The sequence below is a fragment of the Pinus tabuliformis genome, chromosome 8 (assembly GCF_031772625.1).
Source record: "Pinus tabuliformis cultivar Carrire ecotype Pingquan chromosome 8, CPIR1, whole genome shotgun sequence".
In the NCBI taxonomy this organism is placed as follows: Eukaryota; Viridiplantae; Streptophyta; class Pinopsida; order Pinales; family Pinaceae; genus Pinus; species Pinus tabuliformis.
In genome coordinates this window covers 1,244,302,164-1,244,330,036 of record NC_142294.1, presented here as the reverse complement: position 1 = coordinate 1,244,330,036, position 27,873 = coordinate 1,244,302,164, and the positions used below count along the sequence as shown (strand labels likewise).

Here is a 27,873-nt window from a genome sequence, read left to right as displayed (position 1 = left end):
GATCGATTGAAGGAGATCCAGGATCATCTAACTTCCATAGGGGCCACGCCGGATCAAGAATTGATGGTGAGAATAGCCCTGAACGTAGTCTCAGAAAACTGGGAGGTGTTTGTCCAGAGCATACTAAGCAAGGCGACCCTTCCAGATTGGAAGGAAATGTGAGCTGCTCTTCGCCACAAAGAGATCATAAGGTTGAACAAGGCGGGAAGCAACAACAAGGGGATTAGAATCAAGAAGGAGGAGGAGGTGGATGTTGCCCTAGCATCTAAGGGAAAGCAGGAGAAACGGAAGAAGGACCTCTTCAAGGTCAAATGCTTCCAATGTGGGGAGTTGGGTCATTATGCGACCCAGTGTCCAAGGAAGAAGAGCAAAGGAGAGGTGAAGCATAAAAACCGATAGCTTGTAGACTTGAATGTAAAAATCTACAAGAGGTATTTGATAATAATAATTTATTATATATATAAAATGTACATGTGATGAATGTTACAATAAGGACCCGCATATATATATACTTAACCAGGTGTCCTTTCGTGACTAGGCATGTCTTTTAGAAATGCCTTTTCACTTAATTTAATAAGTATTTAACCTAATCAATATTTGATTATTTAATGTTTACATTTATTTTATTTATTTAATCGTTATGAATTATATTCGTAACATAACCCCTTCCTTTAGAAGCTTTGTCCTCAAAGTTGTATTGCTAACAATTTCTTTAACTTTGTGTTTGTCATCTCGGCATATCTAATTCGTTGTTCTTCATCTTGGCATATGTAATTTTGTTGGACACTATCTGAATCTCGGGTTATCAATTGATTTATTACAATTTTTTTTTTAATTAAACTTTGGTCATTATTCTATATAGTTTTTAATGATCATATGAAATCGTTTGATTTGATTTTTTTTTAATTTAACTATAGTACTATACCTTATAGTTTTTAGTGTCGATATAAATTTGATTTAAAAATAAATAAATGGCAATTAAACTGACCCACAGATCCACTTTGGAGTCATGTCTGTTGACCGTGACCCTACCTGTGCCTTCCCAACATAAATACCGCGCTTCTTCGCAGCTCCTGCTACGTTCCAGATGTGGTGGCCGGCTACTCCACGGTGGCCCTGCAGACATTACAGGCACAGGTGCAACGTCGAAGGTTGAAGCGGAGAGGGCACGGGTGCTGCGTCGAGAGTTGAATGTTGTTATAATTGTAAATATAGGGAACAAGTGCAGCATTCAGAGCATCTAGAAATGATTGTATCAACCTTTCTCTATACCAATCTGATCAAGTCGCTGAAGATCATGCTCCTCATTTACAGGGCGCACAAGTGTGAAACATTCCCGCACAGGAAACATGGCCCGGATAGATTCACAGATCTCATTCTTTGAAGCAATATCGTTTTTGCTTCCCTCCATTGGCTTCAATGCAAGTTCTAAATAATCTTCCGGTGTTATTCTTTTCCCATCTTCATGTAATTCTAAATAAAAATCCCGTAAAAGCCACAGAAAGATAGGAGAATAATGTCCTAAATCTTCAGCAGTAGTTTGATTCTCTGATGTACTAAATTCTGGACATTTAACCAACATTTTCCTGTCTTTATTCCCGGTGTGACAGGTATCTAACTCTGTATTGTCAACAATTTTTGCCTGCTATTTGGATGTCAAAAAACCTGCACTACAAGATTCCATGCAAGTTTGTGTAGCTGTGAAATCCTCATTTCTAACCACCATCTCTGAATCCATTTTGCAATGATATCCATGCTTTCCAGTATGGGATACACCCTCCAGTCTGTTAAATTTTGGTTTCAGAACAATAGTTGTTTCCCTTTTATCTGGGCAATCCAAGTTATGAAGCTCTATTTTGACTTTAATAGGTGTTTCCCCTTTATCTGGGCAATCCAAGTTCTGAATCTTTGTTTTTACTTTAATAGCACTACACATGTTTGAGACAAAATTCTCCAATGATTCTGGCATATTCCCTATGTCCCCTGATACAAAATGAGATACAGTATTACCTTTCAGCACTGTCTCAAAAACAAATAAAAATTCTGGTACAAAGGAGACATCCTTCACAGAGCTTGTCTCAAGCAAATCTGCATCTTGTACTTTCTTTAACCTTCTAAATATAGCCGTGGAAAATTTTGTTCTGCCCCTACCATTTCCCTTAATCTTAGACAATCCAGGAACATCAGAATCTAACAATGTCATATCATCAGACACACTTGTAGATTCAACTGAAAACTGTGTTTCTGTCACCTGAAGTTGAGTTTTAGAAATATCTGGAACAGTTTCCTAGGGAGTCATATCATCTGAGTCCGAAGTTACAACTGCATGCCTCTTGCGCCTCCTATTCTGACCTACAATATCCAGATCTTGCGTTTGAATTGCATGTGGGGCAATTTTAGAATCAAAATTTTGATGTTGTTGTATGATAACCAACGTTTTTCCATTGGAGGTCCATGGGATTTCAGGGGGACTCTGTAAGCTCATTCCGATCCGAATGAGAAACAAGATAAGCTACTTCTTTTTTTCATATTCCTAGTTGGATTCGGATTTTGGGTGGTCTTCTCTAGTTTTCATATACCCACTTTGACTATCCTTCTCATCACAATCGTTGTTGAGATCATTTTCATCTTCATGATCTTCAATGTCTTCTTCATTGTCGCTATTATCTTCCTGATTATCGATTCCCTTTCGACATGCTTTAACTTTTGCATATGATTTTTCTAAACGCTGAAATGTTTCTTGAATTTTACTAAACTGTTCAACACATTCAGGACGTGAACGTAATGGCACATTGTGCGGCGAGTAACGTTCAAAGAACCACATGATTCTATTGTGTGCCATGGCTTTGATACCACTGAAGCATAAAAACCAAAAGCTTGTAGACTTGAATGTAAAAATACACAAGAGGTATTTGATAATAATAATTTATTATATATATAAAATGTATATGTGATGAATGTTACAATGAGGACCCGCATATATATACTTAACCAAGTGTCCTTTTGTGACTAGGCATGTCTTTTAGACATGCTTTTTCACTTAATTTAATAGCTATTTAACCTAATCAATATTTGACTATTTAATATTTACATTTATTTTATTTATTTAATCGTTATGAATTATATTCATAACAAGAGGCCTTCGAGACCAAGGTTACGCTAGCAAGGGCAAAGAAGGAAGTGGAGACAAATGATGATTGTGCCATGAGTGCACACATGCCACTTGAGCGGAAGTGGGGAGACATCGAGCTGTAGTCAAACGGACTACAGGCGATGTGGGGCAAGATCCTCGAGGTACCCAGCCTCTTGGATTATACCTTGCTACGGGAACCCTGAAAAGGAGTAGCAGTACCAGTGGATGTCACTAGAGGCGGATGCAGATGGAGCGACAGTGCAGGATTCCCAGGACAGCGTGAGGCAGCAATGTGAGAAGCACGGGAGTGTTGCACCCGTGCAGGATGGCTCAGAGAGGTGTGCAACAGTGCAAGATGCATGGAGTAGTTGCAGCAGCGTAGAGGTCAGAGAGGGAGCACTTGTCAGCGACAAAGGGAGCTTCAGGATCATGGGGATCTCTAGCATGACAGAGAGGTCAAAGTTGGGAGATCAGTTACTTCTCAATAACTGAGTTGCAGTGCAGCAATTAGCAATGACAGTGTTATGGGCAGCACGATGCAGCATGATGAGAGGGGATGCAGTGCAGATGCAACAGTGGCAAAGGCAGGGCCATGGGCAGCAGCACGGATGTAGAGGGAGCTTTCGTACAGATGCAGCAATGGCAGTGGCAAAGCCATGGGTAGCAGTACGAGATGCAGCAGTGCAGATGATGGGCACCGGGCCTAGCATCAACACAGGGACCGATGCCAGATGATCAGGGTAATACTCAGTGAGGAGTATTGCTAGAGCACACTCCTCGCTAAGAGGGAGTGTTGATTTGGGGTAGGATCGGATGTGCTCTAGCCACGAAAATTGGTGGAGAGGCTAAGGCACTTGAGATCTGCAATACCCAGAAAGAGTTTGGGCAGATTCTAAACAGTTTGGGAGATATTAAAATAATTAATATTTTTAATGGAGTCCCTTAGTCTAAACTTAGGGAAATTAAAATAATAATGTGAATTAATATAAAACTGTGTTAGAATGGTCCAAAAGTCATGGATCAAGCCAGATCTAATCTTAGCCATTGATTAGGGACTTAATCTTGGTCGTTGATTTGTCAACGAGAAAAGTATAACAGGAGGCTTGAGGGTCACTTGGAGAACACACCAAGAGATCAAGATTTCGACTTTCTAGGGTTGGGTTTGCTGAGAAAGTTGAGAAAGCGATCAGAGTTACAGCTGAGGAGCAATGAATACAGACGCAGAGAGGCAGAGATAGCACTGGGAGGATCAATGCAGTAGCCAAAGAGAGGGATGCAGAAGCAACCAAGGGTTCACGCAGAGCCATCCAGGGCTCACGCAAAGCCAGCCAGGAGTTGGGTAGTGCCTCAGAGGGCCAGCGTGGGTGATGTAGAGGGACAGAGGACTGAAGCAATGCCTCCAGAGGCCGACGCAGGCCAAGCAAGAATGACTTTGGGCTAACGCTGGGCCAGAGAGAGGTTGACGCAGTCCCTAGAGGTTGACATTGGGGTTTCGTGGGCCAGACTGGAGTTGTGCAGCTGCCGGAGTGTTTATCCGGGGTTTCAGCCGAAATATTTGCTTCCAAGTATGGAGGTACTACTGCCGAGATTTTTCTCTGTTGGGTGAGCCGGATTTGACACCCATATTGTATTCTGAAACTGCTTAAGAAATCAAACCCTCATATAGCTGCACCGGTTTTCCCGTGTTGGGTTTTTCCCGGGGACATTAGTCCAAAAACGGCGGTGTCACTTGTGTGCTTGTTTCTATTTCCTTCAGTTGATGATTTGTAATGTGTTGAGCATGTACTTGTATTAATTTCCAGTGTTTACATGGTAAATAAATTGTTAATTAACAGAACAAGTAGGTAGGAATAAATCAGTAAAGTGCATGAAGGGTTTCTAACGTGTCAAACTTAGAAATTCCAACATTGAGTCAAATAGAGGAGTAGACCGAGTATTGAAGGATGTTCTGAGCAAATTTGTGCGAGATTTTTAATGGTATAAATCTCTAAGATCATGTCGCATTTTTTGTGCATTCTGGCAAGAGGGTCGAGCCCTGTCACTTCAGATTTGAAGCGGCCGAAAGGCCTAATAGTGGGCTAGAAGCAACCCTAGAAACCAGCGCAAGAAGGTGACTTGTAGAAGGAGGACCGCAGATAAGAGGAGGGTTTTTGGAGCAGAAAGGTAGGGCTGATGTGTACAGTTAGAAGCCCTAACCAGGCTGAGAACCTACAGCAGCATGCACAGGCTCAAAAATGTATGAAAAGGTATGTATTTTCTCTTCCTAAGTTAACATTGTTGCTAGGTGGTGTAGTGTCCAATTTGGACAGTTTTGGAGGACATCTTGTGGACTATTGCAAGGGCAGCAAGAAGGTCTCCTTGTGTGCCCCAAGTCCAGATTTGTAAAGGACTTCAAATCTGGTTGGAGAGGTAGAAGTGGAGTAGCTCAAGTGTTGATTCCTTGAAGGACAAAGGGCAGCGAAGTGAGCAGTTGTATCAGCCCGAAGTTTACAGTTGAGAGGGACTTCTACAGACTTCAGAGATAGCAACAGAGGAAGGCAAAAGTGGGACGAAGTCCCAAAGTGTTGTATTCTTGAAGGACCAAGGAGCAGCGAGTGGGCAGTTGATGAAAATCCTGTGTGCTGACTCATTGATGGACTAATGATCAACTAGAGGGCAAATTGGAGCCGTGTTCAGTGACCTAAAGGAGCAGGATTCATTGATAGAGGCAGATTGGTGGAGCTGCAAATTGGGAACAAAAGGAACAGTAGAAGTGTTCAAGGTGTGTGGACCAAGTGGAGCTGTGAAGTGCACTACATCAGCTAGTAGGTTGGTTTCTGGTTCAGGGTAGATTGGTTGTCAAAGGATTGACATTGTTACCCACCATTTTGTGCATAATATCCCTAGGAGAATTTTTTTCTCCAAGATGGTCCTCAACCGGCAGCCAACAGACCCTTGCAGCCACCAACTAGCTCATTGTGCCATTTTCTCCGCCACCTGAGCCAGCCATGTGGTCCCTCAACCATCTGCGATGATCGTATGTTTGAAGGTGGGCCTCCCGAATCTAAAGGTATGCCTTGTCATTTGGAAATTGAGTGTTGTAGTTTGCTTATAATGGACACTTTTGGGCATGCATTAATGGGGGGATTCGGCGAAAAGAATGGGCTAGGTCTGTGCTTCTGTCCCTTAGACCCCTCTTAGGAATTAACCTTGGATTCTAGTCCTGTGGATCTCTTTTACTGATCATTTGGTTCCAAGGATGGTATTTCACGGGGAACCCTAATTTTGGTTGTGTGGTCCTGCTCCCTTATCTGCTTGTGTTACCCTCTTTCCATTCATTATTACCCCATTCATCATTTTTCCTGCCTGGGTCCACATTCCTCCATTAGGTCCACATAGGGTTAATAATTCACTAAGAGAAATGATGGGATCCATCAACGCATCATAGAAGCATTGAAAGAAAGAGCTCATGACTTCATCATAGAGAAGCATGAAAGATGGTTAGAATCTATGGCAGTCACCCATGGAAAGATATAGCTCTTGGAAACCTCATTAGTAACATAGGTGGTACTTATAAAAAGAAAAAGGTCATCTAGTACAAGGCTCATCATACATCCGTCAAAAGGAAACATCTGCTGGATGGGGATACTCTAGATCCTCAAGATTCTTTGATGGAATCTTCATCGAAAGGTTCACCGATCAAGAGAGGAAGCAAGTGTTTCATCAAGAATTCCAAACTTGTGGAATTCATGGGATGATGGTATGATGACATAAAAGGTGAAGCAGATCAAGGGATTGAAGCTTTTTCAATCAAGGAAGTTGCTACAAGAAGTCTAGATGACCCAAAAGAAAATGAGGTATGTATGCTTATATTCAATATTGAAGAGTCATGTCATATGGTTGCAGGTAACATGGATCAATGCTCTATCTTGAGAGCATGATCAAAAGAAAAAGGATCTCCTCCTCTGAAAGGATGCAAGAAGGCATGAGTCACATTTTCTAGATGAAATCAACATAATATGTCTTCATATGTAACATGAGGTGTTTGACAACAACTGGAGCAATTCCAATCGGAAATTCTTGGGAATGAAATGTGTGAAGGAAGGAAGGAAGTGATCGTGGGATATGCAACCATGGAAAAAGGAAATCAACATCCAAAGGCCAAGAAGACTTGACTAGGATATCTCCATGAAAGATATGAAGACTCTGATGGAGTCTGAAAGAGAAAGAGACCCTTGACAATATATGTCTTTGGGAGATGTATCAATATATATGCAGGATGTTGATGCAAACTTGTTAAATTTGGACAACTAGGTCCAAACTCCATGTTCTGATGCTCAGATTAAGAGGCTAATATTTTTGTTGGATTCCTCTTTCTGAGAGGTGTAAAATCCATATAAAAATAGTCTTAATCCGATGAGCAGAACTTATATTTTGAATTTATTATTCTTAATAAATTATATGTGCAAGGTCAGCCAGTTTTGTAATGTAGGCTCACATGCCCAACAGATGTGTCACACACCCTCATTGATGGATATATATATACAGGAAAAGTTGGAGAGAATTTGATCACAACACAACTCACATCTTCCTCTCTCATCCTAAAAAGTACGAGCTACCTGGAGGACGAATTTCAGCCACACGTGGGAAGGACGAAGAGGATTTTTCTGCTGCTAGGGTTTCGCAGAAGTTTGACCAGCGTTGACTTTGGTCAACGTTTGGTCCAAACAAGCTGAAAACTTGTGGGAGGTTCGATTTTTGAAGGCCGTACTACCTGGCACAAAAATCGAGGTCAAAGGGTTGACCGTTTTGCTGCTGCATTGACTTTTAGCTTGCTGCCCCTGCGTTGACTTTTCAGGACAGCGTTGACTTTTGTAGAACTGACTTGGGTTGACTCATCTACTGGTTGGAGGGTTGTTGTGACACATGCTGGGCTGGCTGACCAAAGGAGACTTTGCTGGTTGAAGCATCCTGTTGACCGCCGAAACGAACACATACATTTTTCTTGTTTCTGATTTGTCTTCTGTAAGATCTGCTTATATGTTCTATCTGCATTTTGCTTATTTACTTGTATGATTGCTGTGAGAAAAGTGAAATTGCTCTTAGCATAGAACATCTACAAAACTTTACATGGTATCAGAGCTGAGGTGAAGACAAACTCTATCTATAGCAATCATCATCGAAGGAAATGGATTCCTCTAAGCTTGAATTCAGGGAGAATGACAAGCTGACTGGAAGTGATGACTTCCATGCCTGAAAGATGTTATTAGATCTCAAATTGGAAGATCATGATCTCCTAGATCATGTGACAGGGAAGATTCAAGAACCTCCATCAAATGCCTCTGCTGCTGTTAAACACAAGTATAAGAAGGGAGAAATCAGAGCAAAGCTGTTGATCAGGGAATCCATAAATAAGAGTCTGGTTGCCTACATATCTGAACTAGGCACATCCAAGGAGATGTATGACAAACTGATACTTATGTTCCGAGTAAACAATGTGAACCAAGTGCTATTCCTCAAGAACAAGTTGAAGAATATGAAGAAGGGCCGAGACGAGTCTATTCAAACTTTCTTTATGAAGTTGACCGAAACCAGGAACAATCTGCTAGCTATTGGGGAGACAATAGCTGATCGTGAGATGGTTCTCACCGCACTTGGAGGACTTCCATATGAATGGCAAGTATTCACAACTACCATTCTCAACAATAATACCATCCCTAACTTTGATGAGCTTCTGTCTAGATGTATGCAAGAAGAAACAAGGATGAAGGAATTTGATAATGAAAGAAATGCTGCCTATGTTGCTCATTCCCGAAAGAAGAACTCTGGTGGTTCCAAGGACAAAGGAAGGACTAAGACTCAAAAGAAGAAGGGTAAATGTTTCACCTGCCATAGGACTGGACACTATGCTAGAGAATGCCCCTTCCAGAAGAATTCTCCCGATAGTGACGACAACAACAACAACCGAAGGAATGGGAATCGAAGAAATGACAAATCCAAAGGAAAGAGAAAGGCTCACTTTGAAGGAAACAATCCACCTTCTAAAAGGACCAGAAATACCAGGTATGAGGAGTCTAATGTTGTTGATAAAAGAAATGAGTATATTCTAATATCTGCTCTCTCAGCTGCATCTCCACCCGACACTATGGATGTCTGGCTAATCGATAGTGGTGCCTCAAGACACATCACAGGATTCAAGGAAGCACTTTCTGACATGGTTGAAAGGGATACTAATCTAGAAATTATCCTTGGGGATAATGCCACTTATCCTGTGAAAGGGACCGGGACTGTGACCCTCCACTTGTCTCAAGGACAAGTCCTCCATCTACAAGATGTACTCTATGTACCCAAATTGAAGAAGAACCTTGTGTCTGTATCTGCCATGGAAGACAAAGGATTCAATGTAACTTTCTCTGATGGAAAGGTACTCATGTGGAAGAAGAGCTTCAAGGAAGCTATCTCAATTGGTTTTAGAGTTGGTACTCTCTACCAGGTTGGAGGGAGTCCGTTGGGAGCTATGACTTGTGATACTATCCGTCAAACCGAACTATGGCACCGAAGATTTGGACACCTTCATTACAAGGCTCTTCCCGAAGCAAGGAAGGTGGTGACAGGGATGCCCGATTTTGGAAATAATCATAAAGGTGTATGTAAGGGCTGTGCTGAAGGAAAACATACAAGGGGACCTTTCCCCTCAAGTGTCACAAAGACATCTGAGATATTGCAACTGGTCCATTCTGATCTTTCCGGTATGTTGCCTGTAACATCCCTGGGGGGATGTTCTTACTATATGACATTTACTGATGACTTCTCTCGCAAAACCTGGATATACTTCTTGAAGAAGAAGGATGAGGCTTTCATGTGGTTTCGTACCTTCAAAGCCTTGGTGGAAAATATGACCGGAAAGAAGATCAAGATTTTGAGGACTGACAATGGCACTGAATATGAGTCAAATGAGTTCAAAGACTTTTGCAGAGAAGCTGGCATTAAGAGGGAGACTACCACTGCATATACTCCTGAGCAGAATGGTGTTGCTGAACGCAAGAATAGGACTATTGTGGAAGCTGCCCGTGCCATGCTATGTGACCAGGGTCTTCCAAAGTTTCTGTGGGGAGAAGCTGCAAATACTGCTGTGTACATTCAAAACCGATGCCCTCATTCCGCTTTGGACTCCAAAACTCCCGAAGAGGTTTTCTCTGGTAAGAAACCTGATGTCTCACATTTTAGAATTTTTGGATGTCCTGTCTATTTTCATGTGCCGAAAGAAAAGAGAAGTAAGCTGGATGCTACTGGGAAGAAAGGAATGTTTGTGGGCTACAGTGAGACTTCTAAGGCATATAGAGTCTATGTACCTGGTCAAAGGGAAGTAGAGATAAGCCATGATGTCACTTTTGACGAAGATGCTTCCCTGAAGAAAGTAGTAGATCTTCCTAGATCTGAAGAAAACCATGAAGAAAGACCTGGAAATCTGGAAGAACCCCAGGATGAGACTATGCCTGATGTTGAAGGGCCAATGGACCCTATTGATCCTTCCCCTTCTCTAGGAAAGAGGCCATCATGGCTCAGGGACACCCTCGAAGATGCTGAGGGTCATGCTGCCCCAAGGGGAACATTCCGAGAAAGCAAGAAGCCGTGTAGATACCAAGGGTATCTAGCTGCCATGAGTACTATTATACAATCTGAACCTGGATCTTTTGAGGAAGCCATCAAGCATCAAGTCTGGAAGGATGCTATGCATGAAGAATATGAGGCTATTATGAAGAATGATGTCTGGGATGTGGTCCCGAGACCGAAGGACAAATCTGTTGTCACCGCTAAATGGCTCTACAAGATTAAACATGGATCTGATGGGAGTGCTGAAAAGTTTAAGGCAAGATTTGTTGCCCGTGGCTTCTCTCAAAAGGAAGGAATTGACTATGACGATATATTTGCACCTGTGGCTCGATATACCACCATCCGATCCATCATAGCCCTTGCTGCTACGCAAGGATGGAGTCTTCATCAGATGGATGTCAAGACCGCTTTTCTGCATGGTGCAATAAAGGAAGAGGTGTATGTAGAACAACCTCTGGGATTTGAAGTTCAAGATCGAGACACTTATGTCTGCAGGTTGAAGAAAGCCCTCTATGGGTTAAAGCAAGCACCCAGAGCTTGGTATGAGAGGATGGATAGTTACTTGATGAAGCTGGGCTTCACTCGAAGCAATGCTGATCCAAACCTTTACTTTAAGGTTGAGGAAGGAAAGCCTCTCATTCTAGTGCTGTATGTGGACGACCTCTTCCTGACAGGTGATGACCCTCTCATTCATCAATGTAAGAGGGAGCTTGCTGCTGAGTTCGAGATGAAAGACCTAGGACTGATGCACTATTTCCTAGGCCTGGAGGTCTGGCAGAGACCTGGAGAGATTTTCCTTTCTCAAGGAAAGTATATTGTGAAGCTTCTGGAAAGATTTGGGATGGTGGACTGTAAGTCCGTGTCGACACCAATGGAACTCAACTTTAAGAAGTTGAGTGGCAGCGCTGCAGGGCCTATCTTGGCCAATCCTACTGAGTATCGTCAACTCATAGGAGCTTTGATGTTCTTAGTGAACACCCGTCCGGACATATGTTTTGCAGTGAATACTTTGAGTCAACAGATGGTTGAGCCTCATCATTTTCACTGGGTTGGTGCCAAGAATCTTTTGAGATATCTTTGGGGCACAATAAACCATGGGCTGAGATACACTGCCGGGAGTGTGATACTCCGGGGATATACTGATGCCGATTGGGCTGGCAGTGTGGTGGATCGTAAGAGCACATCTGGATGCTGTTTCAATCTTGGTTCTGCTTCGATCTCATGGATGAGCAGGAAGCAGAAGTCGGTGGCTTTGAGCACCGCGGAGGCCGAATACATTGCTGCTAGTATGGCCTGTTGTGAAGCAGTTTGGTTGAGGAAGCTCTTTAGTGAGTTGTTCCAACATGTGCTAGATACCACTGTAATACTCTGTGATAATCAGAGTGGGATTCGTATGACTGAGAATCCTGTGTTCCACGACCGATCCAAGCATATTGATATCAGGTACCACTTTATCCGGGATATGGTACAGCGAGGCGCCGTAAGGCTCGATCATATAGGAACTGATGAGCAGGTCGCGGATATTCTCACTAAGCCCCTGGGGAAGGTCAAGTTCCTAACCTTCCGTGAGAGTCTTGGTGTCGTGGAAAGACCCTATGATGTGGGTCCTGTTGGAAGATGAGCTCTGGGAGCTCTGGGGGGCTTTGGGGATAGCTTCTCGGAGCTATAAGCACTCATAATGCTTCTGCCCCACCCTTGTGATTATTGAGCTGGTTCGCCACTCATTTAATCTGTGCCCCGTATGCATCCTACCCATTGAGTTCAGGGCTCATGGGAAGTACCTCTCATTTGGCCAATGAGGTGTGGAAAAGCTAGAGACTATTAGCAAAGACTGATGGACGCATCAGAGATTGCCGTACTCTCTATCTAGGATGGCATGGTCCAACCACTTGATCTGGGATCAAGATTTGTGAGGTCTGGGACCTCTGGACTGATTATGTCAGTCAGGGAATGATGTCTTTGTGACTGACCCACTTCTGGTCTGAAATAAAGAAGCCAGCAAAGCAAGTTTCGGCGGGATGACTCACGATGTTAAATGCACTAATAGATGGAGTTCTCCCTAGTTGAGAGGGAGTGTTAAATTTGGACAACTAGGTCCAAACTCCATGTTCTGATGCTCAGATTAAGAGGCTAATATTTTTGTTGGATTCCTCTTTCTGAGAGGTGTAAAATCCATATAAAAATAGTCTTAATCCGATGAGCAGAACTTATATTTTGAATTTATTATTCTTAATAAATTATATGTGCAAGGTCAGCCAGTTTTGTAATGTAGGCTCACATGCCCAACAGATGTGTCACACACCCTCATTGATGGATATATATATACAGGAAAAGTTGGAGAGAATTTGATCACAACACAACTCACATCTTCCTCTCTCATCCTAAAAAGTACGAGCTACCTGGAGGACGAATTTCAGCCACACGTGGGAAGGACAAAGAGGATTTTTCTGCTGCTAGGGTTTCGCAGAAGTTTGACCAGCGTTGACTTTGGTCAACGCTTGGTCCAAACAAGCTGAAAACTTGTGGGAGGTTCGATTTTTGAAGGCCGTACTACCTGGCACAAAAATCGAGGTCAAAGGGTTGACCGTTTTGCTGCTGCATTGACTTTTAGCTTGCTGCCCCTGCGTTGACTTTTCAGGACAGCGTTGACTTTTGTAGAACTGACTTGGGTTGACTCATCTACTGGTTGGAGGGTTGTTGTGACACATGCTGGGTTGGCTGACCAAAGGAGACTTTGCTGGTTGAAGCATCCTGTTGACCGCCGAAACGAACACATACATTTTTCTTGTTTCTGATTTGTCTTCTGTAAGATCTGCTTATATGTTCTATCTGCATTTTGCTTATCTACTTGTATGATTGCTGTGAGAAAAGTGAAATTGCTCTTAGCATAGAACATCTACAAAACTTTACAAAACTAGAAGACGTCATGATGAAAGACCACCACAAAGGTAATTTTGATTTAAGTGTTCATTTCTTATTTTTTAGCAAATATCTGGATGGGCTTATTTAGGGTTGCCGAAGGAAAATCTATGGATATCTTCCACCACTGATGCCCATGTAGTAGGATGAAATATCACTAAGGAGACATGGCATGAAGAAGGCAGCATGGCATGAAGGAAGGCCAAATATGAACTGATGAATCAGTTTCCGATGATGACATGATTGACTCATGGATGAAAGTGATGGATGGTTTGTGCCCTATGAAGAGGTCCCAAACATGAAGACTCTTGAGTAAAGAAAGAAGTTCATGAAATTGTGAGGAGTTCTTCAAGTAGTTGGTTGTCCCATCATCTCCACCTAAGGAGTTGTTGTAGGTCCCTAATTAAGAGGGAGCCTGGAAACAAGTTTCTTACTTGGAAGAAACTTGGAAGCAAAATTCCTAAGCCAAGAGGGAGCTTAGGTACATTCCTTCCGTAGGAATGAGTACATTCCTTTATTGGAATAGATATGTCCTCCCTAATTAAGAGGGAGAGATAGACACATCATTCTTGTCCTCACTTGGGAAGACAAAATGGAGGATTGGGTAAACATTTGGGATCTGATACTCTTTGAAAATGAGTTAGGGCATCCAAGATAAGAGTAGTCGTAGAGGGTCGATATTCTTTGAGGACTGGGAATCCAAGCTAAGAATAGTCCTAGTGGAACACACCCTGAGAACCCGGGTGGGGTATGTTTCGAGAGAGACAATGATGAGGGCGTCTATACATCATTCGTCTCACCAGCATTGTGCTCAGATCTCGCGAAGAGATAGAGTTGTTAGTCAAAGCCTTGCTATGTGACAATGTTGGTTGATATGATACTAAACAGATGGGTTACCAATCCAACTCTTCTTATGAGAATTCTTCAGATTGAGAATGACGAAATACCATTATGAATACCTCCCTAGATAAGAGGGAGTGTTGAAAAGTGTAACTAGTTTCGGTCTTCATAATGACATGTAATTATGTAATTGATGAAAAGAAGAAAATAAAATTATTTTGTAAGTACTTAAATCATGGGTTTCATGATCAAGGAATTTTATTTTAGTTAAGGTTCCCATTGAGAACCTTTAGGTTTTGTCATCTATTCATAAAAGCCAATTTGAGTCAATGTCATGTACGAAGGACACTTCTTGGGCATGTTACATTTTTGTATGAGTCATTAAATGTATAGGAAGGCCCTCCAAGACCAAGTAAAGACGCCTCCTACAAGTCAGCTTCAAGAAGAATAATAATATCTCTCAACTAGACATATCGGCTCACCCTCTCTCAAGTCGGCCTATTTGACTGGGAAACAACTATAAATAGGCAGCTCGGTGTCATTTCAGAAGGAAAAATTTCAGCCAAGGTCAAGTCTAAAATAAGGAGTGCAAAGTTCACTTAGAAGAAGCCTAATCATCAACGAAGAGAGAAGGAAGAAGAGCGAAGTCTTTGGGAGTGCTTTGTGGTTGTTTTAGGGTTGATCTCCTCTCACACGTTCGAACAAGAGGATTGTTATTACTGCAGAAAAGGACGAATTTTGTCTTCTTGTGATTGAAGCCGATTCAAGAAAGATACAAGTCAGTTCATCAAGCCGAGTTGGAGGAGAAGGCCATTCAGTCCAAGTGAAGAAGATTTAGGGGTTAATTCACCATATATCTCTATTATGTGCAATGTTACCAGACTCGGAATCGACAATAAATCGGCGAGGCAAAAGAGCGAAGAGTTTTAATCGGATCAGGAAAAAATCGGCAAAAAATCGTTGAATTCATTAAATAAAAATATACACATATATTGAATTAAAAAAACCATTTTTCATTAATATTGGGTAAAGGCATGTCCAAACAATGCATAATATCAATAGATATCCAAAATATCATGAATAAATAAGTATCTCATATATGTTATGAGTCCAAACACGATCCAAAGCACTAAGTCTTGAGTCCTTAGAAGCATATGCTTCTAAAAGTTTACAAAAAATTGCATACTAATCAGAAAGAAATCAGCAACTAAGAGTCTAAGACTCTTAAGAGTGAGAACTAGAAGTGATTCCTTCCACTCCTTCGCTTGCTTGACTCTCAAAGTTCTCCAAGTCATGAAGGCTTAAAATAGGAGGCTCATCTGATTGAACCCAGTCTGGCGAATTTGTAGCTTGCAAATCTATCTCTTCAAGGTCGATTGGTGAATGATCCATACCTGTCATTATCATGAGACATTGAAATGTGAATTAAAGTTTCACTTTGAAGTTTGAAGTTTGAACTTTAAAGTACGAACTAGATTATGAAACCTTCAAATTCAAGCTCTCGAGTCTCACCTAGTATTTGTTTGTTGCAAAGTCGTAGATTGTAATGGACAAATACAAGGTCATTCAAGCGTTTTTGTGTCGATCGGTTGCGCTTCTTAGAATGATTTTTCTCAAACATGCTCCAGTTGCGTTCACAACCTGAAGCACTGCATACTTGGTTTAAGATTCGAATGGCAAATCTCTTCAAATCTGACGTATCACTACCAAAGTTTTGCCACCAAAGACCTAGCAAGTGGTAAGGGTTTGTGAGTAGAAGTACTAAATAGTAAAAACTTAAACAGAAAAGAAAATTTAATAAAACATTTAACATACAAAATAAAGTTTAAACAAATTTAATGAATTGATGAAGCCTTCAAGCTAGGTACCTGGCAACATCTAAGACCTTTGTCTTATAGCACTGGTATAGGAAAACAATTTAGATGGTGCCCTATAATCTTGTAGTTGGGAAAAGACACAACTTTGATGTTCTGGATTAGGGAAGCACATTTCCACGCATGTCATAAGTCCTCTGCCAACCTCCCCATCCTCATTAAATTTGCTCTTATCATAAAAATATTGTGGGTTTAAGAAGTAACCAGCAGCATGTAAGGGGGAATGCAATTGCCTATCCCAACGTGCATCTATAATGTCCCAAAGAGGCATATACTTTGTCTCATCATCCCCATATCTTCTTTTGATGGCCTCCTTTGCGAGATCCATCGCCTCATAAATGTAACCCATAGCGGGTTTGTCACCATCAACCATCCTGAAAGTTCAAGAATTCAAATTTAAAGAAATATGAAACATTGTAAATAAAAAGAAGCTTGAAATGAAATTTAAAAAGTGAAAAAGTTAAAAGACTTGAAGTACCTGAGAACTCTAACAAGGGACTCCGTCACAGCGATAATCTCTTCGGCATCTTTCCAGAAACCATCATTAAACACAAGTGCAGCAATTTCGATGCCTTCAAGGGTCTTGGAATGTTTAGATCCCATCCACTCAGGTCCCAAGAACATCCTCTTCAGATTTATCTTTTGCTCAACCACAGATTGCAAAGATATGAAATTTGTTGCAAATCTAGTCACTGCAGGTCGAACAATTTCTTTACCTTCAGTGTATTTTCTCATAGCGTTTAGGACAATAATGTGGTTGTATAGGTATTTGGTTATGGATTTTGCCTTCTCCACAACCTCATGTATCCAATGAAGCTTACCAATGTCCTCAAGCATTAAATCTATGCAATGGGCAGCACAAGAGGTCCAAAAAATAGTGGGGTGCCTAATCTCAAAAAGTCTACCAGCAGCCATATAATTAGCTACATTATCGGTGACAATTTGTACAACATGTTCTTCTCCCACTTCTTGAACGACTTCCTCCATCATTTCACAGATAAGTTGGACAGTCTTAACCTTGTCTGAAGCATTCACTGATTTGAGAAACATTGTGCCAGCAAGACAAGATCCAAGGAAATTTATTAAAGTTCTATTCCTCTGATCTGTCCATCCATCACTCATGATGGTGCACCCTGTTTCTACCCATGATGAACGAAACTTAGCTAGCACAAGCATGACACCTTCAACACTCTCTAACAACATATCTGTCCTAAGGCTCTCTGATGTAGGGGCTTTGAACCCTGGACCTGCAATAGCAATTGCATCAATCATAGCTTGCCAATAAGGACTTTTGGTACAGTGGAAAGGTATGTCAGAATAGTAACAAAAGTTAGCAATGGCCTTCCTTGCCTGACTATGGATATTTTTTTTCCAACCAGTGGCATCCAAGGTAGGTTGGGAATCGGGTTTTTTGCGGGGCGCAAAAAAGGTGTTTATGTTTCCACCTCCAGTGTTGAAGGAAGGAGTCGAAGGACTCGTATGGCTTTGAGTTTGACTTGGCCTTGGAGGCATGTGTGGAAAACTTGGGAACGGCATCGAGGATTCAGCAGAGTGAGGCGACATGGGGCTAGTGGTAGAACAACTATCAACTCAAAGAGTTCCTATTTCAGTATTTTGCTTTGCTTTCTTGGCATTATGCTGATCTAACATCTCAAGGGCCAAGGCTACTTGGTATTTGACATTATCGTCAACCTTGCTGCAAAGACCTATATCATGGCCAGGTATTTGTGCAAGGTGGAACTTGAATCTATAAATGCCTCCACTACATTCCTTTTTGCAAAATTTACAAAGGAGCTTGGAGTCTCCGGGAATCTTGTCACAATAAGCCCAAGCAAAGTCCTTCTCTCTCGGCATTGTTGTTGCTTTGAACTTGTGTTTAATTTGTGGCTTCTGTTAAGATTTGGAGTCGTTTAATTTGTGGCTCCTGTGAAAGACAACAAAAAATCAAATTTAAAAATGATCCAAAAATTTAAAATATGCTAGAAATCTAAAAAATTAAATGAAGACAAATGTCAGTGAACATATAGAAATGTTGCCTTTCAATAAAACCAGAAAACATGCAAAACCCTGGTATTCAATGGAGCACAACATAGCTCTAAAAATTGGCACAAAAGCACACCAAGAAAGTGACATGTCATGCTGAAAGGCCAAAGTGCAGTACTGCCTTTTAAGTTTTGTTGGTTGAGAACAGTCATAACAGCGGCACAGATGACATGCGAAGCAGACCAAAAAATAGCACATTAACTGCTTGAAATTTCCTTAAGAAGTGCATCTCCTTGAGTCCTTACCAAGCAAACATACTCAACAGTCAACACCCTATCTTATGCGAAAGAGATCCAAACACTGTGCCCTCCATCACACCAACAGCAGTAACAGTAGCACCCTCCTCTAAGGTTGAATAAAAATCCTGTAAAAGCCACAGAAAGATAGGACAATAATGTCCTAAATCTTCAGCAGTAGTTTGATTCTCTGATGTACTAAATTCTGGACATTTAACCAACATTTTCCTGTCTTTATTCCCTGTGTGACAAGTATCTAACTCTGTATTGTCAACAAGTTTTGCCTGCTATTTGGATGTCAAAAAACCTGCACTACAAGATTCCATGCAAGTTTGTGTAGCTGTGAAATCCTCATTTCTGGACTGTTAATCTAGGTTGTCATTGATGTCAATATGGCACTAGCCGAGATGGAAAATATTGTTGAGATGCCTGGTTCCAAATGATGATCTCATAACTCTTGTTTCATAAGCATGTTATCAATTAATATGTCAAGTCACTAATGAAGAAGTCTTAAGAAGTGCCAAGTGCCAAGAATTTAGAAGCCCTTGATGACATCTGGAGGACTACATTTGATGATGTCATATTCTTGATGAATGACCACAATTAATGATGGCACTTTATGAGGTCTTGATAACAAGGTTGGAGATCATTTGATGGATGGAAGATTATTTTGAAGTTATCCTAATGATGTTGCACTATGACTGCACTAGTATGTGATGACATTGTTCATGCGTCATGCTACATGGATGTTACACTCCTACATAATGACTCTATGATCCTATGATGACATTGATAACAATGAAGAAGCCACGTTGTCCCAAACATTCCTCATGTTGTCCCAAACTTTTTATGCATAAAATTTAAGGATAGTCACAAAGAAAAATTATGTTGGACACCTTGGAGGCATCCTTTGAAAATGGATCCTGGGCCATCTTAAAGAGGACTTTTTCCTCTTTCTAACAGGCCTTTATTTTCCCCGAAACTCCCAATAGTTTGTGAGATATTGATTTTTTAAGTTAAGGAAATTATTCCTAGCAATGAGCCGACCTACACTCAATCATACAAGTCGGCCTCGCTTCAAATAGATATGTCCCTTCAGTTATAAATGAAATCTCTATAAATAAACGTCTAAACACTTCATTTTGATCAGCAATTCATGCAAGAATTCAGAGATACAAAGTACAAGAGAAGGCAGAAGGCTAAGGAGAACAAGGAGACTATTGTTTAGGATAAAAAAAAGGATAATTCTGTTTGGGCATAAAATCTTGGTCGAAGTTGTCGTGATCGAAGCTGCCGTAGTTGCCGTGGTCAAAGCTGTCGTAGTTGTCGTGGTCAAAGCTTCCGCAGTTGTCGTGGTCGAAGCTGTTGTAGTTGTCGTGGTCGACGCTGTCGTAGTTGCCGTGGTCGAAACTGTCATACTTGCCGTGGTCAAAGCTGTTGTAGTTGCCATGGTTGAAGCTGTCGTGGTCAAAGTTGTCATAGTTGTCATGGTTGAAGTGTTGATTTATTGGGATTGGACAAATAGAGCTTATTGAAGTCATCTCTTGAGAACATAATAGGGCAGAGTTGGAGAACTTTGTGAAGCAGCATATTGAAGATTTGTGGAGATCATTGAAGACCATGATGCATTGAAGCCATTATGAGGTGGCCTTGAAGAAGTTTTGATTGGGTAACATGAAGAGCAGTGGTGATACCTTCATGTGAAGAACAAGGTTGTCATTGATGATGTGACGTGGAGACTAAGTGAAGGCATAGCTGAAGATTGATAGGGCTTGTTGAAGAAAACATTGGGAGCCGTGAAGTATAACCAAACATACCTTGACAAAGTGAAGCTATAGTGTTGGTGCCTTGGAAAGTCCAATTAGGTGCTTGGAAAATATAGGATTGGTGTCCTTGGAGTTGGTGCTCCTAAACTCAAGGTTGGTGCCTTAGATAAGATAGGGTTGGAGCCCTAAAGGATCGGAGTCCTCAAGAAACCAGGTCTGAGCCTAAAGCAGATATAGGGTTGGAGCCCTTGAGGTTGGTGCCTCAAAATTGAAAAGGTTGGAGCCTTGGAAGTCCAAGTTGGTGCTTGGCAAATACAGGTTGGAGACTGGGAGATTGAAGATCGGTGTATTCACCTAGGGTTGAAGCCCTACATATATTGTACTTGATTTATTGAAGAAATTAATAAAAGCACTTATTCTTATTGTTCATTTTTTGTTCTAAATATAAGTGATCTAACTGGTAAAAGTAACAGTTGAAAAGAAACACTGATTCACCCCCCTCTTAGTATTTCCAACAACTGGTATCAGTACCTTCACTCAAAGCCTAATAGCTTGAAGGTTGATCATTAGAACACAAATGGCGAAGCCAAGGAAGAAAGTCTCCAATCCTCCTAAAGATGTGTCTCCCTCAACCACCGAAATTGAAGTCAATCAATTTATGAAGGCTCCATTGTTCAATGGAAACTTTGATATATGGGAGGCAAGAATGAGGAATTTCTTAAAGACTCAAGGCATTGAAGTCTAGAAATCGGTGATTGTTGATAGCATGATGGATGGAGAATCCAAGGAACATAATACAAGAGCAATGAAAGCAATCTTGAATGGGCTACTTGATTCTATGAAGGCCAATTTTGAAAAATGTTCATCAGCAAAAGGCATATGGGATAAAATTCATGATCTTCACTCAAAAGGAGCATTAACAATGATCTCTAGTCAAGAAAATGATGGAAAACAAGAAGGAAATCCAAAGCCCATCAAGGAAGGTGAAGATAAGAGTGATAACATCAAGGCTAAAGAAGACCTAGAAGATGAAGAGAATGAAAAAGATTTTGAAGAAGATCTCCTCACTAAACTTATGGCTACCATGGAAGAGATTAACAATTTGAAAAAGGAAAATGAGGAACTTAAGAAGAAAGTGCAAGTTGGTGACTAGGACAAGACAAGGAAGGAAGTTGACCTTGTCAAGCTTCAAGTACAAGAAAGAGATGAGGAGATCGCCAAGATTAAGGAAGAATTTCATCAAAACAAGAGAAAGCATCATGAAGAAGTCATATCCATGACAAATCAATTGGATAAGGCAAAGAAACGGGAAGATACCTTGTCAAGCCACCTTGAACAAAGGCACAAAAGCTTGAACAAACTTGAAGCAGAGATTGGTCAATACAAGGAAGAGGTCTCCTCCCTTAGATCTCAACTAGAAGAAGCAAGGAAACAAGCACAAGGAGCTGAGAAGCTTATAGAAGATTTGACATTCATAGGACAAGTTGATGAATGAGAAAAGGGGAGAAACACCATGATATGCCAACTAGAAGAAAAGGATGATGACATCACCAAGTTAAAATCAGAAATCACTTCTCTTAAGGCCCAATCGTGTGAAGCAACCAAGATGATGGAAGAAATGAAGAAGCAACTAGTTATGAAAGATGAAGATTGTGAAAAGTTGAAAGGAGAAATTGTCTTTCTTAAAAAGGAAGTTGACTTGCTGAATAAGAACTTGAAAAGCTCTCAAACCCTAGATGACATCTTAAATCATCAAAGGTCTCCCCTCGATAAATCAGGTCTTGGCTATGCAGGTGAATCCTCAAGCAAGAATGATGCAAACCCTAATGCTTCAAACAACAAGGATGTGAGGAAGCCTGGAAGAAATGTTGATGCTCCTAGTTCCAGCAAAGGCAAGGAGAAGAGTCAAGACAACTATGGAAGAAACCTTCCTCCAAGAAGAAACGTAGATAATGTCAAGGATGCAAGAAGAAATGGTTATCATCAAATGATCCCAAGGCAAAAAGACTTCAAAAGTACGTCAAGGAAACCTTCTTCTCCCAGGTACCAAAGTATATTTCTTGGTTATTGCTATTCTTGTACAAACTTTCGGCACATGGCAAAAGATTGCAGGGCATATCACAAAGATAATTCTAATGTTCCCCGTCAATATCCGAAAAGCAATTTTGCAAGAAGTCATGAATTCTTATTCATGAACAACATAGAGTGCTTCAAGTGTCATAACATTGGACATATGGCACGTAATTGTAACTTGACTTGGGAACCTACTCAAGATAGAATTATGCCAGAAAAGAAATTTACACAAGTATGGAGAAGGAATCAAATACAATCCGAAAATCTCTTGAACTCTCTAGCCAACGACACATGTTGTTGACCTGATCTTCAATAATCTAAGCATTTGATGGGGAAACTCTGCTAAAAGGAAGACCATGCATACAGTTAGGGGGAGCTTATGATGATTAAGCATTCTTACAAAAGCCATCCGTGAATGAGTCTTATGAAATCCTTGACGAACTATATGGACAATCATTCTTTGATAGATCATCTCTCAGGAACACTCCTTGAAGAATATAATCCTTACTCATCTGATGGATTATTATTGAAGATCTTTTCCACTTGATCATTAGCAGGTAATCTTTCATGAGGGTTATTTGGTTCATCACATGAAGGAATTTAAGCACATCTATCATGGACTACATTGCCAGAAAGAAGAGCACCATTACAGGGGGAGTAACATACCTATGAAGAACTACTATTCGTAAAGAAAAGAAGCAGCTTGACAGGGGGAGTACTTGGGCACCCCGTTTCCCATTGGTGTCAAAGGGGGAGAGAATGTTGAAAGGGCAAGAATATTGCCATCAATGACAAAGGGGGATGTTGTTAATCTAGGTTGTCATTGATGTCAATATGGCACTAACCGAGATGGAAAATATTGTTGAGATGCCTGGTTCCAAATGATGATGTCATAACACTTGTTTCATAAGAATGTTATCAATTAATATGTCAAGTCACTAATGAAGAAGTCTTAAGAAGTGCCAAGTGCCAAGTATTTAGAAGCCCTTGATGACATATGGAGGACTACATTTGATGATGTCATATTCTCGATGAATGACCACAATTGATGATGGCACTTTATGAGGTCTTGATAACATGGTTGGAGATCATTTGATGGTTGGAAAATTATTTTGGAGTTATCCTAATGATGTTGCACTATGACTACACTAGTATGTGATGACATTGTTCATGCGTCATGCTACATGGATGTTACACTCCTACATAATGACTCTATGATCCTCTAATGGCATTGATAACAATGAAGAAGCCAAAGAATGAAGAAGCCACCTTGTCCCAAACATTTGTCATGTTGTCCCAAACTTTTTATGCATAAAATTTAAGGACAATCACAAAGAAAAATTATGTTGGACACATTGGAGGCATCCTTTGGAAATGGATCCTAGACAATTTTAAAGAGGATTTTTCGTCTTTCTAACGAGCCTTTATTTGCCCCGAAACTCCCAACAGTTTGTGAGATATTGAATTTTTAAGATAAGGAAATTATTCCTAGCAATGAGCCGACCTACACTCAGTCATACAAGTCGGCCTCACTTCAAATAGACGTGTCCCTTCAGTTATAAACGAAATCTCTATAAATAGATGTCTAAACACTTCATTTTGATCAGCAATTCATGCAAGAATTCAGAGATACGAAGTACATGAGAAGAACGAAAGCCGAGGAGAACAAGGAGATTATTGTTTAGGACAAAAAGAAGATAATTATGTTTGGGCATAAAATCTTGGTCGAAGCTGCCATAGTTCTCATGGTCGAAGCTGTCATAGTTGTCGTGGTCAAAACTGTCGTAATTGTCGTGGTCAAAGCTGCTGTAGTTGTTGTTGATTTGGGGTAGCATCGGATGTGCTCTAGCCACGAAATTTGGTGGAGAGGTTGGGGCACATGATATCTCCAATACCCAGAAAGGGTTTGGGCAGATTCTAAACAAATCAGGAGATATTAAAATAATTAATATTTTTAATGGAGTCCCTAAGTCTAAACTTAGGGAAAATAAAATATTAATGTGTATTAATATGAATCTGTGTTAGAGTGGTCCAAAAGACATGGATCAAGCCAGATCTAATCTTAGTCGTTGATTAGGGACTTAATCTCAGTCGTTGAGATGTCAACAGGAAAAGTATAAGAGGAGGCTTGAGGGTCACTTGGAGAACACACCAGAGTGATTAGTCATTCTATTCTCTAGAGCGGGGTTTGCTAAGAGAGATAGAATCAGTGATCGGGAGAGCAGTTGAGGGGCATTGAGTACAGAGAGACAAAGAGGCAGAGATAGTGTTGGGATAGCAGCAGAGCAGCCAGAGAGAGAGGCGTAGGAGCAGCCAGTGCTCATGCAGGGCCACACAGAGGCAGCTAAGTGTTGTGCAGAGCACCAGAGGGGCTAGCGTAGCTGACGCAGAGGCTCAGAGAGATGACGCAGGGCCTCCTAGGGCTGACGCAGGCCAAGATAAGCTGACGCAGTGCTAGTGCTGGGCTATGAGAGGCTGACGCAATCCAGACTGGGCAGACGCTGGGGTTTCTGGGGCAGATTGGTGCTGAGTAGCTGCCGGAAGGATTATCCGGGGTTTCAGCCAATAGATTTGTCAAAAACATAGAGGTATTATTGCTAAGGAAATTCTTTGTTGGGTAGGATAGTTTCAGCACCCAGATTGTACTCAGCTATTGCTTAATAAGAAAACCCTCAGATAGTTGCACTGGTTTTCCCACATTGGGTTTTTCCGAGCACATTAGTCCAAAAATAATGGTGTCATGTGGTGTGTTTGTTCTTGTTTCTTTTAGTTGCTGATCTATAATATGTTGAGCATGCACTGGTGTTTATTTTCAATATTTACTTTGTAAATAACTTGTTAAGGAAAAATAACAAGTAGGTAGGAATAAATCAAAAAAAGTGCATGAAGGGTTTCTAACTAAGTAAACTTAGAAACTTCAACATGGTATAAGAGCATGATTGCAGATCACAGGAGAACTAAAAGACATCAGCCAAGTGGAGCAATAGCAACAGAAAATAGTTGTCCCGAGGTGACAGAAGTTGTTTCTAGCAACGCAAAAGCCAAGGAGTGTGACGCAGAGCCAGCTAGGGCCACGCAGAGGAAGTTGGGAGCTGCGCAAAATCCCAGAAAGGCCAGCCTTGCTGACGTAGAGGGCCAGAGGGCTGACACAGGGCATTGCAGGGCATCGCAGGGCATCCCAGGGCTGATGCAGACCCATCTGGGGTGACGCAGAGCCAGTGTGAGGCAGAGAGGGGCTGACGTAGTTCACAGAGGCAATTGCTAGGGTCTAGAAGGTTGCGAGAATATTGCAAAGTGGAGTTGGTGAGGTACTGTAGGCAGAACAATACCTGACAGAGCAGGGCCAAAAGAGTTGTTACCGAGGGTTTCTAACTGAGGAACTCGGATCAGAAGTGCAGCTACACAAGTCTATCAGAGTAGGGGTCATCTCGACAAGTGGCAGAAGGATTTCCAAGAGGGAAATCAGGACTCAAAGGGAGTGCAGAAGAGAACTTCCATACGGGAAGCAGGGACTCAGAGGAGTCAAACAAAGAACTTCCAGGAGGGAAGTAGAGGAGCATCATGGCATTACACGGGGTAAGAGACTAGGATAGACTGGACGGAGCATTGAACTTCGCAGTCTGGAAGGCCAGAATCTTATCAGTGCTTAACAAGAATCGTGTCAAGAACTTCGCTTTGAAGGTAATAGTTGTCCCAGTCGACCCTAATGATAATGATAGGTACGAAGGGGCGATGGCAAGGGCCAAGTGCATTATCCTTGACGAGGTTAAGGATCATGTGGTACCACATATAGCCGAGAAGGAAACAGCATTTGAGATGTGGGAGGCTCTCAAGAAGTTGTACCAACATACTTCTCTGCAGAGAAGAATGTTGCTCAAGAACCAGATGAGGTCGTATCAGATGAATAAGGGTCAATCGATTGACACCTTCCTCGAAGAATTGAATGAGATCTGAGACCAATTGACTGTTATAGGAGCGACACCGGATCAGGAGCTTATGGTGAGGATAGCCCTGAATGTTGTCTCAAAAGATTGGGAAGTATTTGTCCAGAGTATCCTGGGCAAAGGGACTCTCCCACCTTGGGACGAGATGTGGGCAGCTCTTCGCCAGGAAGAGATCAGACGACAGTCGAAGACAGGTAGCAGCAGCAAAGGGATCAAGGTCAAGCAAGAGGAGGAGGATGTGGCCCTAACATCTGAGGGAAAGCAGGAAAAGCGGAAGAAGAAAGGCCTCTCCAAGATCAAGTGCTTCCACTATGTGGAGCTAGGTCATTATGCGACCCAGTGTCCAAGGAAGAAGAGTAAGGGAGAGTCTTCCGAGACTAAGGCAGTGCCAGCAAGGGCAGAGAAGGAAGTTTTGACAGACGATGATTGTGCCATGAGTGCAAACACGCCACTTGAGCAGATGTGGGGCAGGATCCTCGAGGTACACAGCCTCTTGGATTAGACCTTGCTACGGGAGCCCTGACGAGGAGTAACAGGACTGGCTGGGTGGGTAGAGACGAATGCAAATGGAGCGGCAGAGAGAGATACAGTGCAGAAGTCCCGAGATAACGCAGAGCTAGCAGTTTGCAGCAGTGTGAGAGGCACAGGGGTGTTGCACCAGTGCAAGAAGGCACAGAGAGGTGTGCAATGGTGCGAGATGCAAGGAGTTGTTGCAGCAGCGCAGAGGTCAAAGAGAGGGAGCACTTGTCAGTGGCAGAGGGAGCTTCAGCATCGGTGGGTGTTTCTAGCCCAACAGTGAGGTCAGTTGGGAGATCAGTTACTTACTTCTCAATAACTGAATTGCAGTGCAGCAATGGGCAGCACAATGCAACATGATGAGAGGAGGTGCAGTGCAAATGCAGTGCTGGGAGGAAGGACCAGTAACAGCGCGGATGCTGAGGGAGTTGTCGTACAGATGCAGCAATTTCAGCCAGTAGATTTGTCAGAAACCTAGAGGTATTACTGCTAAGGAAATTCTCTGTTGAGTAGGCCATTTTTGACACCCAAACTACTATTACTTAATAAGAAAACCCTTAGATAGTTGCATCGGTTTTCCCACATTGGGTTTTTCCAGGAACATTAGTCCAAAAATAATAGTGTCATGTGGTGTGTTTGTTCTTGTTTCTTTTAGTTGTTGATTTGTAATATGTTGAGCATGCACTAGTGTTTATTTTCAGTACAAGTAGGTAGGAATACATCAGAAAAAGTGCATGAAGTGTTTCTAACTAAGTAAACTTAGAAACTTCAACAGTTGTCGTGGTCAAAGCTGTCGTAGTTGCCGTGGTCGAAGCTGCTATAGTTGTCGTGGTCGAAGCTGTCGTAGTTGCCGTGGTCGAAACTGCCATAATTATCATGGTTGAAGCTATCGTAGTTGCTGTGGTCGAAGCTGCTATAGTTGTCGTGGTCTAAGCT

At 41.7% G+C, this 27,873-nt stretch overlaps 2 protein-coding genes across 5 annotated transcripts in view; both read right to left on the bottom strand.

Moving 5' to 3' along the window:
- LOC149239889 (uridine/cytidine kinase UKL1, chloroplastic-like) overlaps positions 1 to 27,873 on the bottom strand; it is a 277,768-nt gene that overhangs the window by 37,055 nt on the left and 212,840 nt on the right. The window lies entirely within an intron of this gene.
- Positions 15,607 to 16,363, bottom strand: LOC149239890 (uncharacterized). Its single transcript, XM_089461015.1, has 3 exons — positions 16,354 to 16,363; positions 15,998 to 16,246; positions 15,607 to 15,879 (listed from the first exon to the last, which is right to left on the bottom strand). The coding sequence occupies exons 1-3, from the start codon at positions 16,361 to 16,363 to the stop codon at positions 15,710 to 15,712; spliced, it is 429 nt and encodes a 142-aa protein (XP_089317141.1). The 3' UTR covers positions 15,607 to 15,709.

Excerpts from the sequence above, each read along its gene's own strand:
- LOC149239890 (XM_089461015.1), bottom strand. Across the intron at positions 15,880-15,997 it reads TTGCAACAAACAAATACTAG|GTATGGATCATTCACCAATC; the intron begins GTGAGACTCGAG and ends TGATAATGACAG.